Source organism: Thunnus thynnus, chromosome 14 (genome assembly GCF_963924715.1).
Source record: "Thunnus thynnus chromosome 14, fThuThy2.1, whole genome shotgun sequence".
Classification (NCBI taxonomy): domain Eukaryota; kingdom Metazoa; phylum Chordata; class Actinopteri; order Scombriformes; family Scombridae; genus Thunnus; species Thunnus thynnus.
In genome coordinates, this window is record NC_089530.1 from 2,315,283 (window position 1) to 2,334,497 (window position 19,215).

Sequence of the window (19,215 nt, forward strand, 5' to 3'; positions counted from 1 at the left end):
CGGGCTGGAAAACAAACAATGAGCGAAAAAAATGGAAAAACATTCAGAGCTGAGGGCAATGACCGGGTTGGGTGATAATTCTGTGGTTTTGTCACTAGGGGCAACCCCTTTCACATTACACATAGTTATTTGATCCAGTATTATTATAAAACATATTGATTAAAGCAGCTTTAATCTGCCATTCATTCACATGACCTTTCTACTGCCACCATGAGGTTGGTTTTTAGTGACCTGTCTCGACAACTACTACGTGGATTGGCACAGAATTTAATACAAACAGTTATGTTTTCCACAGGATGAACTTCAGCTGTATTTTGTGTTTTGTGTGGATTTGTATGTCAGCAAATGTAAGAATGCTAACTATCAGCATGTTAGCAATGTTATTGTGAGTGTGTTAGCATGCTGATGTTAGTATTTAGCTCAAAGTTGTTGCACCTTACAGAGCTGCAAGCATGGCTGTACTCTTCTTCTGTATCATTTGAATTTCTCTGGAGCTTCTGGAAATATTTCAGTCTTCCCTATATTTGATTTTTTTTTTCATACAGTAGTAAGAATATTAACAAAAAAACATGGGATGGAGCTATTTAATGTTAAGGTTAAGAAACTTGAATAAGTCTGCTGTGTAACAGCACTGGCAATTGCTAACACTACAGTCTCCTTTGCTCTGAAACTAAAATGTAACTGACTTAACTCAAAAAACTATTGAGAAACTATTTTTGACATTTTGCAATTTCAATAGAGTTGTGTTTGAATAGTACTGCCGCAGGGCCAGTTCCACTAACATGGAGGGTGAAAGAATTCCCTTAAAGAAAAGTGTAATAGAAATCATCCTTCACGGTTTTGACTGTTGATTTTAAAAATGGCCACATTGAGACCCCCAGTCAAAAATACTAATTTAATTTAATTATTCATTAGTTATTCAGGATTCTTCATAGCTTTTTTATGAATTGCTCCCACCTAAACAGAAACTTTGAGTGAGATCATTTTTACATCTCTGAATTTGAATATAGTCTTATTCTCTTTCAAGATGATTTGTTTTTGGCAGTAACAACAACAGTCACCACAGAATCAGACCCAGGCAACCAGTGGATTCTACAGGGCCTCAAAAAGCTTTGAGGACAAAAGAGTTGTCCCAGGTGTTTCAAACCAGCCAAATCAAGATCCATGGAGCTGAGAAAAGGGAAGGCCATCCCAACCATCACAGAGAAGCCAGTCACAAGCTTAGGCAAGATTTCTGACAGCTCTCTGAGGGACATGGCATCCATCCAGTCGACCTGCACCGAGTTGGATAGCTGGCTGAAATCCAAGAACAAGTCTGGCCTACCTGGGAAGTTCAAAGCCTGGGTGTATCAGTACAGCATTCTTCTTGTGGCCCCTGCTTGACTATGCAGTTCCGATCTCTCCGACCATAGTCGACACCTTTCAGAGGAGGGTCAGCAACCACCTCAGTAGACAGCTGGGGCTGCCAAAGAGCCTGAGCTGCATCGCACTCTACAGACACCACAATAAACTGCAATTGCCCTTCAAATCCTTGGAGGAGGAATTCAAGGTAACAAGAGCTACAGAAGTGGTACAGTACAGGGACTCAGGTGATCCAAAGGTGGCGAAAGCAGGGATCCAAGTGAGGACTGGCAGGAAGTGGAAGGCAGAGAAAGCTGTTCGGAAAGCAAAAGCAAGGCTGCATCACAGGAGGCTGGTGGGAGTGGTCACATGAGGCCAAGCTGGGCTAGGATCCTTTCCAACTCCCCAAATGAACACCATCAGAGGGAAAGAAAGGCATCGTCTGGTTCAGGAGGAGGTGAGAGCAGCAGCGGAGGAGACGAGACCCTATAAGTTGGTGGCAACGAAGCAACAGAGACAAGATGAGAGAATGCGGTTGAGAGAAAGATGACCTGGGCTGAGCTTCGGAAATCGAGTCACACCACATAAGATTTCTCATCAAGGTAGTGAACGATGTGCTTCCAAGCCCATCAAATATGCACACATGGGGGAAAGCAGAGTCACCAGTGTGCCCACTGAGCGCCAAGTGAGGAACCCTACAGCACATCCTCAGCTGCTGTACAAAGGCACTTGGAGAAAGACGGTACCGATGGAGACCATTGCTGAACCCATCAGCGCAGAAGTTGAGTGGACGAAGTGGTCCTCCAAGCAGGCCATCACCTTTGTCAGAGCTGAGGAGCAGCCAAAACCTGCCAAAAGAACATCTGCAGGCATCTTGACCTCTGCAAGGGACTGGAGCTGTTGCTGGACCTTGCACAGCAGCTGAAGTTCCCCAACCACATTGCAGCCACCACCCTGCGACGCGACATTGTCCTTGTGTCTGAGTCCACCAAGCAAGCTGTGCCGCTGGAGCTAACAGTCCCATGGGAAGATGGCTTGGCAGAGGCCTTTGAAAAGAAGCTCTCCAAGGACGCAGGACTGGTAAGAAACTGTCAGCAGGCCAGATGTGAGCGAGGTGTGTCCCAGTGGAGGTTGGATGCAGGGGATTCGCAGCCCGTTCTTTTGCCAGAACCTTCAGTCATTTGGGAATCGAGGTAGAGATGAAGAGGACAGCCATCCACAGTACCACTGATGTGGCAGAGAGGGCTTCAAGATGGCTGTGGCTCAAAAGAGGAGAGCCATGGAGTCATAAGTAGCTAGCCATCTGGACACAAGCTTGGGTCTGATCAGCCCAGCTGGGTGACCTGGAGGAGGGTGTATGATGTTGAAAGATCCAAAACACTCAATGATTCCAGGAACATCACTGAAGATGTGTCCAGAGGCATCAGTAGATGCACACAGAAATATGGTTTTTATGGATATTAAAACATCTCCCAAAAAAGAAGTACAACACTGTTAGCAACAGCATTAAATTTTGTCCCTGAGCACTAACATGTAAAGGACTGTAGGACTGAAGAGAAGAATACAGGGGTCAACATTGATTGTAAATTCTTTTTTTTAGCTGAAGAGCATCAAGAACTGCCAATGGCCTGTCACTCAAGAAACCTCCATTATGCTGAAGTGCTTCTGCAGATTGAATCAATCAATACTGTTTCACCATATACAGTGGAGTTTTCTTTGTGGCCATTTTTTTTTTTCATTTTATTTTTTTTGCCTTGGGACAATTTCCAAAGCCGTCCTACCTAAGCTAGCGTATTGTGACAAAAACCTCCATCTAGCTAGAAATAACAGCTCATTCTCCTATGTTTAGTATGACCTGATCTAGTTAGTTCAATTTCCACTCAGCCACAATAAAGCTGTGTGTGCTGCACAGCCATCTGTCACATAGATTAAAACAGACACTGGAGCAAAAGCCAGCGCTCAGTGAATGCTATACAAGCCCAGTGAGTTTGGTTAAAGTTTTGCTTTCTTTATGCATGAAGTACCAGTTCCATAAGCAGACATGAAATGCAGAGGTTTTTTTTCCCACTGAGGGATTTTTTGATTTTAACATTTCTCTCATTTACATGTGTGTGAGTCATGCATTAACGATGACCATGGCACTTAATGATCTTCTGTCACATGTTTTACTTCACCTCAACTGCTTTTATACAGCATATGATAGATATTCAGGTATGAGGGACACTTATGTATGTGTGTCTAACATTTATGTAGAACAAGTGACTCATGAAATTCCATTGTGAGGCTGAAAAAAAATCCTTGAAAGGAAGCAGAACTTAAACTTTGTCATGTGACACTGAACTGACACACACATGAATGACCTGACTCATCAAGGTTAAACATTTCCATCTTCACACCACCGCAGACAAACACAAAAATATCTAAACACATTTGTCTTTAGATTTTGGCATTCCAAGCAGCAAACATTTTTATTATACTCAGAATACAATGTCATTTTTAGCAAGGTTCTTAGTGAGGTTCATGTCCTATAGCTACATAACTTGCCATTATTGCCAATTGGCCATAAGTGAATATACGTATATATCAGGAGAAAAATTAGAAGGATTATATTAAATTTACATTTAGGCAAATTAGTGCATAAAGATATTGTGATTTATTCCAGGAGTTATTTTGTGAAGAAGAACTGCAATTTACTTTTTTGCAGTACATTCTTTGTTTCAACCTGCCCAGTCTACAAATCTAAAGCATGATTTCTTACATGAAGTCTGGAGGCACTTTCTACTTCCCTTTACTGAAAATGCAACATGTTTTTTAACTGTATTGCACACTTAGAAGAGTCTGTGAAGAAAGGTCCTTCTCTGCCTCCTCTATGTGATGGATTACTGCTTAGTTGTACAATTTTTGAATAGCACTGTGAAATCAGTTTTAACTGCTGAAATTCAAGCAGAAACATTTCCTTTGATTAAATTCCATTGTAACTGAGCTGGAGGTGTGTTGATGTGGTGGCACTGCATTTGGCTGGTTATCCACAGGAAGACAAAAAATAAAACACATGAAATTCACACAGTGATGCAAGCTACAGCTGAATAGTTTTACCAATCAAATAAATTGAGGCAATCAAGGTTATTGTTTTATTTACCAGCACTATTCAGCACCACTTGTGTATTGAGTTGGAATACCAACTTTTAACCATTAATTTGATTAATTTATTTAAAGAAAAACTACAAAGATATTTTATTTTTGCTGCATTCATTTCTATTTGTTTGGCTTTGGTATTTGGTCATATCTGATACTAATGCCCTTGCATCCAGGAAATGTGCCCCAGGTGCTGGTAATCTGGGTGTAGTGTAACAAAATGTTTTGAACTGTTACTTGTCTGTTTCAGATTAAATAAACTCTGATTTGGTGGTCTCACCTCGTTGTGGGGAAGCCCAGCAGCAGAAAAAATAGGGATCTTCTGTCCTCTGGCAATACTGTTCATGCCATCGATGGCTGAGATGCCGGTCTGGATCATCTCCTCAGGGTAGATACGGCATTGAGGGTTGATGGGTTGACCTGGGGCACACAGAAACACAGTTTCAGCCTCATTTGCAGTGCAGTAACACAATACAAAACACAGTAAGAAAAAGCCTCCAGGCACATCTCATTTAGTCTATATCCTATAGCCTATATTTTCCTCATGTTGAGCTGATGGGATATGAGTACAAGGAGTACAGTTATGTTAGACCAATCACTGTAAGGAATCTTTTCAGCAATGAAGGAATTTCAGCTCAATTAATATACAGTGCATAATTATTATTGGCAACTATATGACCAACTTGCTTCCAGCCTTTTGTTAGAAATACCATTTTAGAGACAAAGTGAACAAATTGCTGTGCTCCAAACATAAGCCTAAAGTTCACCCCTGGAGCTCTGGAGCCTTTTTTCATCCTTTATTTGTGAGTAAACAACAAACAAATGCCAATTCACATTCCATGAAGCACTGTTGTAGCTGGCCGTTGTGGTGGGATGTAAGCCAGAGATTAAACAGCCTGATAATAACAGACTAAATTGCCACTTCATTTCACTACATTCATTTAGCCTGACACTGTGTTCATGGTAGCCAATTTCTGCTGGTGGTGGTGAGGAGTTATTTTGTTTTTTCCTAACCAAATCAGTAGCGAGTGACACATCTGTCTTTTTGTAGTAGCACCGTCATGGTGATTGAAGAAATATGTTGATTTAAGAGTAACAAATGCTTGGTTACATTTGGAACCTACATCTGATTGGCTGATTGTTTCTCCAAGTGTCAGACACAAGATCAGACTTATTTGAGTCAGAGAACAAATCAGGGACGGGGGCAGTGACTCAGAGGTCTGGAACCAGTTTAGTGATTCAGGGGTCAATGTGAAATACACCTTCTGTTCTTAAACAACAGAAAACAAAAATCTTCTTGGCAATTATAAAGCCAAGGAAATGCGGTACCATCATTACAGTCTATGGCAGTGAAAAAAGGAAAAGCCTGGCAGTCAACTTCAGAGGTTATGATTAGAAAACTGAGTGGGTGAAGCACAACTGTACTGTGACTATTCCTGAAGTACATAAATTCAAAATTCTCCATGCTCCAGCATCACATTGGCTTTTCTTGCTTCTCTTGCTTTAGTGGTTTTCTTGCTTCCTGTGGGTTAGTGGTTTAGAGGGGATATTGTGAAAATCTACTCCTCCAATGTGAGACTATTGGAACTATTTTCTTAATACATCGTACCCTAATGGTCTTAATGAGTATATTGAAGTAAAGCCTTTCTTGTAAACTTTTCCTCCTGAAAGCCATTTTCCAGACCTGTCACTTATTTATCAGATTCAGTAGATTTTTAATGTTTTTTGATTTATTAAATTGCTTTTGAATAGTTTTTATATAAAGTTTATATGAAGTTGACAAATTTCTTTTTTGACAAATTAAATTGAAGAAGAAGAAGAAATTTCTTATATTTTGAGGGAACTGTGACAGTCTTTTGTGATTCTTTCAGGCACTGATAACATATTTGATTTCCTACCATGAATTGTACACATGACATCAGCATGATGTAACTAATTTGGTATCTATATATGCACACCTTGCTCCTTGTCATGTTGGTCATTTGCCTGACGAAGACCTGGCAGGGTCGAAACGTTGCCTTTTTCAGTCAAATATATTTTTGGGAGCTAAAATCCAATGTGTGGACATTGAATCTGTTGTCCTGTACCTGGCCTGAATGTAGGAAGGAATCTGAACACAACCTCTAAACTACCTCTTGTTAGTGGTTTATAACGTCTAATGAGAGGATAGCCCATACCCAGGTTTTGATACCGAAATTATATGCCAAAATTATACTTTCAATAAAATGTTTTGCTTTGTTCTTTTCATCTACAAACCCAAAGTTCTCAAATGTTCAATGTTGTCTAAACACAGGCAGCCATACAAGAACTTTGCCTGAATGAAAACAGTCAAAAATTGTATTTAAAATCTGATAAAGAAAAGTAGTGACCAGACATCTGAGGCAAACTTTTACTACTTGACAGTTTTCTATGCTCAGTGTTACAGACACATTTTGTTTTGTACAAAAAATGTCTTGAGGTTTGATTCCCAACCCTTGGGACAAATTACAGGTGAAGAAACACGTGGTCTGTCAGCATTTCTGATTAAGCTGTATCTTTATGAATTGATTTGTAAAGTAACAACTTTTCCCATTTAATGTTTGGTGAATGTGCAAACTTGCACATTTCTATTTTGTATTGAAGAGAGTGCTTCCTTAATGTATCATCTTGTAAAGGGCATCTATTTGTCTAAGTGGTACCCATGATGTCCAGGTAGTCCTCAGCCAGAACACTGGGTCCACGGTCGATGGGTTTGCCGGAGCCGTTGAACACACGCCCTGAAAGAGGAAAGATTTTCTCCTTTCAGCCAAGTAGAAATCAAGTCTGCCATTTGATAAATAACAAATATTTGGTGTATCTGGAAACTGAATTCAAAGATAATTACCAAAAAAACACCAATAAAATGAAATTCATTAGATGACACTTCCACCCACATCTCATTTATTCTCTTCTGTGTCAGACTCTAAACAGATAAGAGTGGCTCTGATGGCTCTACAAGTAACAAGTACAAGTAATTATAAATTCATGGATGTGATTAATGATACTTCAAAAACAAAAGCAGGTTTACTTTCTACTGCTATTCAAATATATGTAACCTTGCGCTGTACTGAGATAATCACACTGATTGAGACATTCAAGAACAGTCAGAAAAAGGGGAGCTCAAAGGTTTGATTCAGTGCCGTTTTGCTTTTACCATTTATTGAGCGGATTAAAAACGTAAGTAAAATAAGCATGTTGAAGGGAAATGCAGTATAACACTTTCAACAGCATTCAGCATGCTTTAAAATATTTATATAAAATAAGCTGCACAGAAGATGGACTGTGCAGCTTCTCACTTTATTCTGCAGGGTGTTATCACAGAATGTGAACAAAATATGCAATGTGAAGTTATGTCCATCTTACCCAGCATGTCCTCTGACACTGGGGTACGCAGGATATCACCAGTGAACTCACAGGCTGTCTTCTTGGCATCGATGCCTGATGTTCCCTCAAACACCTGAATGAACAAAACAGGCCAGAGATATATAAAAACATTCTCAGGACAGCTTCTCTGCCAGTAGCCTAGAGATTCATTCTAACCTTGAAAATAATATATAATAAATAATTAAATCTTAAGGTCTAAACTTTATCTATGGTCTTCTCATTAGCGCAGGCAGTCTTGCTTTTAATTTGACAAGTTGTGTGATGTGCTGTTGTGTGCAGCTTTGTATTTTGTATGGTGTGTTCTGTGTGTTTGCTTTGTACTGTTTGTTGTTGTGCTGTTGTACGTTTTCATTGTGGGGGACTGTGGATGCTAATTAGCTTCGAGCTAACTCCGGTGCAGTGCATCTTTAATGTTTTAAACTGCACACTGACCCAATCAATAAATAAATACAATTTTAGTGATTAATTGTTTTGTCAGAAAATGAAAAATGCCTGTTAATATTTCTGAACCCAATGTGACATCTTCAAATAATCTTGTCCCAAACAGTCACAATTCCAAAGTTTTCAGCTAACTATCACGTATTACAAAAAAGCTTCAGATTTTCACATTTGAGAAACTAAACCAGTAAATTTTGGCATTTTTCCTTAAAAATGGGGGCTAAAATGGTTATCAATTATCAAAATAGTTGCCATTTAATTTTCTGTTGATCAAATAATCATTGCAGCTCTAAACTGAAGGGAAAGCATTAACTGTGCATGTTGATGAAAACTAGCTGGAGCAGGGAATGCCAGAACTGTCTTTCCAGAAAACACTGGAACAGGATGAAACTGACAGCAACAAGGCAGTTCCAGGCCTTTGCCATCTCTAACCTGATCTCCTGACAACTGCATTTTATTGTTTGTTTTTTCCAGTATTGTTTATAAGTATATATGTGTGGTTGGATGCTTTGTTCACTGTGATTCCCCTTTGGTCCACATATCAACATTTTCCAGTTCTTTTTTTCTGCATCAGTTTTAAATAGCAACAGAGGACTAGTTAAAAGAAGCTGTAGCCAAAGTGTTGTGAAGAGCTACAGGTGGCAGGTTTTGGTGTTTGGTCGCTTTTTTATAAATACTTGATATTATTAGTGATGTTTTTGTGATGTACACTTTACCTACAATTACAAGAATTCACAGCCTCCTGCCAGCTACAGTACAGTCCAGCTGCGCCACACTAAATTCCTGTGACAGTCTATATGTCAAGTCTCACTGTTTAACTGAAAGATTTGTGTTCTGACGCCTTTGTTCAACATCTGTGATGTAAATGGTAAATAGACTGCATTTATATAGCACTTTTCTAGTCTACTGACTACTCAAAAGCGCTTTACAACACATGCCAGCATTCATCCATTCACACACACATTCATACACTGATGGCAGAGGCTGCCATGCAAGGTGCCAACCTGCTCATCAGGAGTGATATTGCGCTTTACAATGTTTCTAACGCTCACTCACTCATACACACACAAATTTTATTGATCATACTAATGTTTCAGTCCCTCTGGACCTTCTTCAAGAGTATTTTAAACAACTCTTACAACAATGATCTTACATAGATAATGCTACATCCATTCTGTGTGCACAGGTGTGGGACAAGTATTCTCTTGTGGGAGTGTCTCCAAATAATTGATAGTGACATATGTACAATCTGTCACACTATAGACCACACATTAGAAAAATAAAAACAGGAACAAGTGAGACACCATGACACAGGGTTCAGTATCTTGTCAAAGGAAACTTTGACACGCTCGCTGGAGGAGATGGGGATGGAACCACTGACCCTCTGATTAGTGGACCACCAGCTCTACCTCCTAAGCCACAGACACCCCAATGTCAAAATGTCAAATTGCCACATGCTCAAATACATGCAGTGTACACTGTGGTTAGTTCAGTAATAAAATCCTAATGTTTTTTTTTGTTTGGTTCTGGTTCTCCCTCTTGTCTTGTACTGCGTCATATGTGTCTTCATGTTAATCACTTATCTTGAAATATCAATAAAAAAGAATTACTGTAGAATTAAATGTACAGTCCAGAGCAACATATAATAAATTAAATTAATAATTTACCTGACTGATGATTTGAGTCATTGTCATTTAGGGGGCTTTTCCTTTCAGTGCATTTAGGTTTCCTGCTTATTGTCTTTCTTTTATTATATCAAGGGATTAAGACAAACTGAAACTAAACTACATTTAGATTTTATTTTCTTTATCTATTTTTTAAATAAGAAAATAAGTGATACAGAAAACAATGTAAAGCACAAATTCTCAAACACTATATGAACACTCTGGTGTGTTAGGTGCCAGTCAGTCAGCCGTTATGGATTGTTGCTGTTTCTTACCTGGACAACTGCCTTGCTTCCAATCACCTCCAGGACCTGCCCACTCCTCTTGGTGCCATCAGGCAGGGTCAGGTGAACAATCTCAGCATATCTGGGGAACTAGTTCAGAGAGATTCCACAGAGTGACTACAGGTTCCAGAAAACTAAATCTATATGACTAATACAAGAGACATCTGCAAATATAAGGGGTGATTCACACTGGCTCCAGAGGACATTTATTTCACATTTTGTTTACAACTCAACTAACTGGTATCTCTGATGTTAACATTGGATCAAATGACAATATAAACAAATAGCAGTAGTATGAGAAACCATGCAGATATACTGTATACAGTTCAATATGAATATAACTTCTAGCAGCCTCACCTTCACATTATCTAGAATCACCAGGGGTCCATTCACACCTGACACAGTAGAGTAAGCTGAAAGAGAGGAGAGTTACATTGTTCATTCAGGCCACAGGACAGTCAAATACCAGAAGCAATACTGACAACGCTGCCATTCCCTTGTGCAGCTGAAAGCCACCAATCAACAAGGGAATAAGTAGACTTCCTTACAGTCAACACTGTTAATAATCACAAGCTGACCTTTCACTGTGAGATTTAAACAGCTTTCATGCACTTCCAGCCCCAAATGTCAAAGGCAGGCAAATGTCAGGAAAAAATACATGAAATTCACTTGTTCACGCACAGCGAGTACAATTACACAGGCATGAGGTTAGCTCTCAGCCTTGCAATAATAGACTATTAAATGATGGTCATCATTGATGAAGGTTAGTTGAAATAGCCTGTGGCCTTCCCCAACATTAAACCATAATAACTGTCACAAGATGTGGTGAAAGAACATAGCAGAACTCAATAAAAACGACACATCAAATACGTCTCCAAATTCTGAGCACGTTGCCATTTCCCTGAACTTCAGGTGATCTGGATTTCTGTGAGATGAAAACGCAATTAGCTTCCTCCTTTGTGCTTAAAGCTCCCTCATCTCATCACATAATGTAGAATTAGAGAGAGTTTCTTGGTGCGCTGTTGATGTCGATAGAAATGCTGCCAAACTACTTAACAATGACAGTTAACAACAATTAAATCACCAATCCACATTAAAGTTCACAGCAAACAACTTCTGTTTTATCACTCCTTTAAAAAGCAAGACACATCACAAGTTATATTTGCCACATCTTGATACACTTTGCCAGTTGAGATGCAGCTTAAAGGAGAACACGGTACATTTATAGCTTAAGCTAGTTAGCAACTCCACACAACTCCATCAGAAACACACCCAAAACAATACAAAACAAAAAAACCACAATATGATAAACTTTGATAAAAGTTTAAGGAGAAGCACAGAGAGAGACGTCTATCCAAAGGAAGATTTACAACAGGATGCACCCCCAATAGAGAAATACCAAGGATACGGTATGTTTGTCCACCAGACAGAGTTTATTCTTTTTCAGGTCATTCCATGTGAAATCAACAGAGGCCTCTGGACAGACCATCTTGGATTTGCTGTATACTTGATGTAAATAATGTCACTTTATCCAGCAACTAGTATGTAAAACCTTTAGCTTGTATCTTCTTTCATTTCTGAGATATGGAGGCTTAAAGTAGGCACTATTTTTTCAAAGCTTTCAATTTCGTCACATTGCAATTAGTTAAATTGTAGGACTGGGTTTTGCAGAATTTCCATTTGTAGAAAATATGGCGTGTTTGATACCTTAATTAATATAGTTTGGTTCAAGGTACCAACTTCACATTTTGTGCATTCACTAACTAATGGTCAGTCAGGAAAATTTTTCTAAAATCTGTTGATTTGACCCAATATTACCCTGTAAATTGTCTCACACACAACATATCTTGGCAAGGTTCAGCTTGTCAGCAAAATGCTAATGAAACCCTTTAACGAATGGAAGCACAACTGGCAACAGCATCCAAGACAAGACTGTTCAAGAAAGGAATGTTTTTGAATGTGCTTGTGTACACTATAATATACTGAACATAATCCACATAGACTGTACATACACCTAAGTTATCAAAATAATACTATATATACAATAAAAATGATATTTAAAAAAACAATAAACATGTCCTGTTTTGCATTCCATCACATGCCTCCTTTTAAGCACGAAGCATAACAGACCTTCCTCTCCTCGGCCTAAGATAGCAAACAAACAATATTCATACCAGTGCAGTACATGAGGATACTGTTTATCTGGTATCAGTTGTTAAGTGTAACAGATATGTCTAAACAGCTAATCATAAACATTAATGACGCTCTGAGAGCAATAATAGATATAGAGACAGCTTCTAATGGGTTATTGGTGTAACAACTGGTTGGTGACCAATCAGACAGCGGAGCAAAGGGCCTGGATCCTTTCTCTGAATGAAGCTGTAACGTTCCTTCTGCTGACATGCAAGCAGATTTACTTTGCAAGGAATCTACTTGCAAACCCGACCCTCTGCACATCTGCAGACCTGGGGGGTAAAATGCAAAGACATGGGACTGAAGGGGGTGGGGGTGGAGGACTGAAGGTGGCGCCATTGTTTCCACTGGGTTTTCTATCATGGTCTGGTGTTCCTCTTTATGTTCGAACCGTCAATCTCGGGGCTGATATCAAAGGCGTGAGGAAATTAGAGCAGACTGGTGCGAACATAAAGCACTAAAGCTTAGCGGGGTGCATCCACTATGCCACTAATTAGGCAGAGGCCAACAAAATAACCTGTCAATGCGCTACAGTATTGCAGCCATTTCCCACACACACACCTGCATTTCACCCTCTATTAGCCAGACAGGCTGTGTGTGTGTGTGTGTGTGTGTGTGTGTGTGTTGAGGGTGGAGTGGGAGGTGGTGGGAGGGTGGGGGAAGAGACTGTTGAGAGAGCAAGAGAAAAGATGGCTCAAGTGTGATGATAAAAACCAAGGGCACCACAGATAGAAAAAATAAATAAACCAAATAAAATTAAAAGATTGTATTTTCCCCTCCAAAATAAATGAATTTTATTTTATTTTATTTTATTATCTAAACAGCCTTTATCTCAGTTCTTGCCTCAGGGTCCAGCTTCTGGTGAATGACTCAAGTTCTCACACACATTTCTCCGATTGTTCTGCAAGACCTTGTTCTGCAGTGGGGGGTGGAGGGTGGGGGGGGCAGAGGGGGGTATGCAGTTTATAGATAACCTTTGCTTTTCTCAATCACCACTGAGAGCCAGGATACAGAGTATTGAGCCAGAGCATGGTTTAATAATTCTGCTAACTCTGTGACAGCCAGCATATAGCTTTACTCAAATGATCTGTACAAATCTGTATCAATAACAATCTGCTTTTAAAAATATCATTACAGTTAAAGAAAATTCCTACCGATCATGTGCCAACTACAACGTTGTAACTGAATTAAATTCACTGCAGTTAAGAGTCAGAATGTGAGTGTTGCTTTAACTCTTCGTTCCCATGCAACAACAATGACAAAACCTAATGAGTATGTATCTATCTTGCTATTGTGAATGAGGGCTACGATGTGACGTGTTGTTCACATGTGCATGAACAGTGGATGGAACGCAGTCATTTATTTTACAGGTAATGCTGTCCTAATGTATAGATATTATCACAGACACATCTGCATTAGTGTACATGTTGCCATTACATCCATTACATTGTATGCCAACTACAAAGCCAGACAAGTGTCTGAACATATATGTCTGCACAAACTAAATCAATGTTTTGTTGAATAATTCTGAATTAAGTTTTCTTTATTTATTACTTTGTCCACAAAATGAACAGAACATACGTTAAAATGCAGTAAATTGTTCACATGTAAATATAGGCTCGGGATGTTAAAGATATATTCGTGTAACTCTGTCCGCATCAAAGCAGCTTTTTAACATTCAACTGCCCATGTTCCAACCACTTTCACTGTCTATTTCACACCCCATTCATTACACTCAATGTCAAGTTAATACAGCAGCTAGGAAAGTTCCAGGTTTTTGTGTCTACTCTGGTCTGTTAGAGAGTGTTAGCAGCTGGCTAGCAGCTGTATTTTGGTATTGGGGTGTCTACAAATACTGAATTGAGTCTTTTCTATTATTATCATAAGGTTATCGGATTCTTACGTGTTCCCTTGTCAAGGTTTTAGCAGTAGTAGCCAGTTTTGTCTGCCATCAGGTGCACTTATACCACTAAATCCCAAATACTCTCCGCATCCACTTTTGGGCAGACTCCAATATATCCTGTGTTAATGTAAACCTCACACTCCACTCGGTTGTGTGCTGTAACAATACCACTCAGACTGAAACAAGACTAGGTCAAAACCTAGTAAATGGCTGGACCGACTGTGTGTGGTCAGTATGTGAAATTGTGGCTAGTTTGTTACAGGAATAGTCAGTGGTAGTGTCTATATTGTGAATTCCTGCAATTTTACGTAGTGGTCCCAGAGTCAAAAAAAAAAAAAAAAGGGTATAAATGCAGTTGCAAGAACAATACTTCCCAACCATATCCTGGCATGTTTGATTTGAAAGAGAACTTATTTTCATTCTAATTACAACTATTCTAATTATCTGTTAACTCCCCCTGCTCTTTCATCTGTCTGTTTCTATCTGCGGATGTCTCTTGTTTTTCATTCTGCATCAAGTGTTCTGTCAGTGATTATTATTTGGGGTGCTTTGACTGTGCGCTCTTCCTCATGCCTCCTGGTGCAGGGAAAGGTTGGTTTTCTCTCCTAATCTGCAAGCTTGCGGTGTTTTTCCCAGCTTGGATGCAGCCAAAGCTGCGCAAACCACCACTGGAGGTTTCTCATGTGCAGCAGCCCCAGACGCATCACCAGGTGAGTTGCTGACATCATCCCGAGGAGCGACATGATGTTCCCCACCGGGTCAACCGCAAAAACACCTCCACACGCTCCTCCATCAGTCGTGCAATCATGGCGCGGAATCCAGGCGCAGACCGAGGTAGGGAGTCTGCTGGCCCAGCTGAAGGGTGCTCTTAGCATGCAATAAATTTGGAAAGAGCTGCAGTAAGTGGAACCGCTGTACACATCCCCTGAGGACGTAATAGAAAACTGTTCTCGCCAATTAATTTTGAAGTGCAACAGCCAATGCGGAATCTCCAACACTTGGCCAGCCGACCAATGGTGTAACTTCATCACTCAGTTTCCATGTGTAGGGCTGGCTCTGCTATTGCGGTCCAGCCAAAAAGCAGGGGACAATAAAATTTTAATCAACATTAGGTTACTCTAAAACTTAAAATATTAACTATTCAGATCACCTAATAACAGTAACAGTCCAACAGTAAATGCTGTGTTCAAAAGATGATGAGAGGTCACTGATTGGCACAAATGCTGATCCGTCTTAACAACATAACAGAACAAGATAGAGGTCAGTACCTTAAATAGGATAGGAATTTAGGTGTGTTATACTAAATATACTTTTGTTCTACACAAACATAAATCACACAATGTCGTTCCTGCTTGAGGATCAGACCATGGCTTCAGAACTGCTCCAAGAATTATTAAGGATTATTATCATAATAATGATTGACATCTTTATACTTAAACCTCAGACAGCTCACAATATCCAAACATGCCCTTTGCTAAAAAAAATAAAAAAAATAAAATAAAATTCCATCAAGTCTTCACAACATTATGGGTTTTTTTGTTGTTTTTTTTATAGCCAGCTCCCCCCACAAATGGCAGATTGGCCATGTTGGCCATGTTTATAAAAGGACTTAATAGCTACACTTAGCCTACAAATTGCCCACAGGTCTCAAAAGAGATACATATGGCTATTTACTAAAGGGTGATAATAATAATGATGTGGGGAAAATTGGGGCTACATAATTATACAGGAACCTCTTAGAAATCCATAAGTCTACTGCATCTTAATGGTAGATATTTAGTAAGTGATGGGAGGAGGTACATGTAATTTTAAGAAATTTGAAGCTACTTTGCTTTCCCCTATTCACTGTGACCATCAAGCTATATGTGAAACCACAACACCAGGACAAACATAAAGCAAGACAGAAAATACAAAATGATTATTTACTCTATGGATGAGGACATAAAGCATCTACATATTTTGTGATTTAAGTATTTCCCCTTAACCTGCCTCATTTATCTTTTAAGTTGTAGATTTAGAGAATCCTTTTGTCCCTTATTTAGAATAAAATACACCTGTGGCAGCAATGTATTCTACTCTACTGAGGCTCCTGCTGGTGGAAAAAGTGTGTTGGTATCTCCTCTGCTCAGGAAGGTAGAATCTGCTCTTTGACTCCAAGGTACACCAAAACCAGACACTTACCATTTAGGAATTAGTCAAGATATTCGAACAGTTTCTATACTGTATATGGCCAAATGTATGTGGACAGCTGAACATTACACCGATATGTGATTAATGAACATTTTTTCATTCCTAAACCATGGGTTGGGCTGAACGATTTGAGGAAAACGTCTAATTTCATTTTTTCTGACCAATGTTTATTAAATTGCCATTATTCTCTTGAAGTTAAACTCTGGCTTGTATAGGTTGTCCACATAGTACTAAACAAACAAATTTATTTCTACATAAAAAAAACAAAAAAGAAAAATGATCTGAATGACTTCCAAGGTTTCATATTCAGAGAAGACAACTGGAAGGTAAACCTAGCTAGAATTCAACACTGAATATAACATTTAGCTAACACTTGGGTAACAATGTCAAGTATAGACACTAACACAATATCTTAATAAGCTAAAATAATTGTGAACAAATAGCCAGAGAGAGACAGCAACATTGAATTTTGTAGACTGGCCAACTCATGAAATTACCATATATTAGCCACAACTGACTAAATTTGCTGGCTACAGCTGTCTTTATAGTCGGCAAAATTGACAATAGTAGATAGCAATTTAACTTTCTACAACTCATTAAGACATTCACAATGAAGTTATAAATCTCAACTTTTGCAATACGAAATTTCCAATACACTATCTCAATTTACAACTATTCCAATTTCAGGCTTTCCAGCAGATGTTTGAACCTGTTGGCAGGGATTTGCTCCCATTCAGCCGCAAGAGCATCAATAAGGTCCAACACTGATGTTGGGTGATAAGGTCTGGCTTACAGCTGGTGTACAAATTCATCCCAAAGGTGTTAGATAGGGTTGAGGTCAGGGTTGTGCAGGCCAGTCTCGTTCCTCCACACAAAACTGGGAAAAGCATTTCTTTGGAGCTGGATTTGTGCACAGGGCATTGTCATGTTGTAACTAGAGCTGGACTAATATATCAGCCGAAATCATCTTATCGGAGATATATCAGTATCTTTGTATATGTTGGCCAAAAGGCAGCAAATAAATTGCAGTAACGAAACACCTGGGATATATTTGCTGTATTTCAGACGTACTGATGCAATTGCAAAGTTTGCACAGCACTGACAAGTTACAGTACAGTACTATATGTTGATCACAATTCTTTGATTGTGAATTTGTTTACGTTTAGTGTTTTAGAAATAGTTATCAGCTGACACATCATTATTGGATTTTTGAACACTCAAATGTTTATATGAGTGTCGGCTTCAAAAATGCAGCATCCATGAGGGACTGAATGAAATGGGAAACCTCCCACAAACCTCAAAGTTGGAAGCACACAATTATCCAAAATATTGTATGCTGTATCTTCAAAGGGGAGCTCTTAAGATTTTACACATCAGCATGTGTTTCCAGGTGTTGGGGAGCACTACTGCATTTGTGTCTCCAGAGGGAGCTGTGTGAAGTCTGATAAATTGACTCAAGTGATGTCACTTGAGTCAGTGTTGGTTGGGGCTAAAGAATACAAGTTTGAAAATGGAGCAAATCTTGGGTTGTGGAGTTAAAAAGAAGTGAGGTTAGGAGACCTCTGTAGCCCGCTCCTCATCTCTGCTGGAGGCTAGCAGCTCCAGGCTATATTAGCCACAACTAGCATAACACATTTTGTTAGTTGCATTGTGGGTAACGTAGGCGCCAGGTTTTGAGAAAGAAGAAGAATGTGTGAATTAAAAAAAGATTATATCTCTGTTCTGCTGCATCAATTTTTAAAAATTGCCCATCATGAGTGCAACAACGTTATATGGGTGCAATGATAAATTGGTGGGGTGCTCCTTTAAGATTGCCCTTCACTGTAAATAAGGGGCCCAAACCATGAAAAAAAAACATCAATTGCTATTCCCTAATAGTTTTTAAAGTGTTTTAAGGTTTATTCCTTTAAGCAAATTTATCAGCCATTTGGTGGCACAAAGTCTAAAGTGTGTTTAATTTTTGAATAAGTAGTTCCACTTCCCCTATACAGTACCCCATCATGATAAAAAAAACAACCAGAACAGTTCAGGGTAGTGGTCCCCTCTTATGTACAACTGCAATGATAAAAAAAAGATGTGGTTTGCTCTCTCATTTCACAAGATAACGATTACTCAATGGGCTATACGTTCATGAGGTGTGAAGTAGCAACATTTCTCATTAGGTTTGGAAAACTTTCTCCACCCCTCTTTTGCTACTTCAGCTCAAGTGCAGCGGTCCCCTGGCTTGGCATGCAACGGCAGTGTGGGTCACCCTGCAGCCTGTTCAGCTGCCAGAGCCCTTTGTGTACAAAGATGTTAATTGGTCCTAATCCGCCACTAGAAGCTGTTTTGGTAGCCTGACCTCGCACCCTGAAGGACACCTTGGTGTGAAATACTAAAGAGCCCATTCAAGTGCCAGAGAAAAGAGGCACAGAGCATTCCAACACAATTCAATTTCCCAGCTGAAAGAGGGGGGGACTCGAGGAGAAGCGGGGGGGGGGGGGTCGGAGCTGGGATGGAGATGGGGGCGCATCATCATTCTGACAATAAATGAGCGCTACAAAGCAGTAGCTGCTGTGATGTGCAGCCTCACATTCACGTCTTAGCCTCTACTTCAAGGGATTCCCACAGCCCCTCTGGACATGGGAATGCTAATTGCCTCAATCCTAAAACCAGCCCTCACCCA

At 39.6% G+C, this 19,215-nt stretch overlaps 1 protein-coding gene across 1 annotated transcript in view; it reads right to left on the reverse strand.

The window, feature by feature from the left end:
• Positions 1 to 19,215, reverse strand: part of atp6v1ba (ATPase, H+ transporting, lysosomal, V1 subunit B, member a) — a 47,078-nt gene that overhangs the window by 17,674 nt on the left and 10,189 nt on the right. The window contains exons 2-6 of the mRNA XM_067609306.1: positions 10,622 to 10,677; positions 10,256 to 10,354; positions 7,858 to 7,951; positions 7,155 to 7,232; positions 4,757 to 4,896 (exon numbers count right to left, since the gene is read on the reverse strand). Of these exons, the coding sequence (XP_067465407.1) occupies positions 4,757 to 4,896; positions 7,155 to 7,232; positions 7,858 to 7,951; positions 10,256 to 10,354; positions 10,622 to 10,677 (467 nt within the window). The remainder of the gene's footprint in view (positions 1 to 4,756; positions 4,897 to 7,154; positions 7,233 to 7,857; positions 7,952 to 10,255; positions 10,355 to 10,621; positions 10,678 to 19,215) is intronic.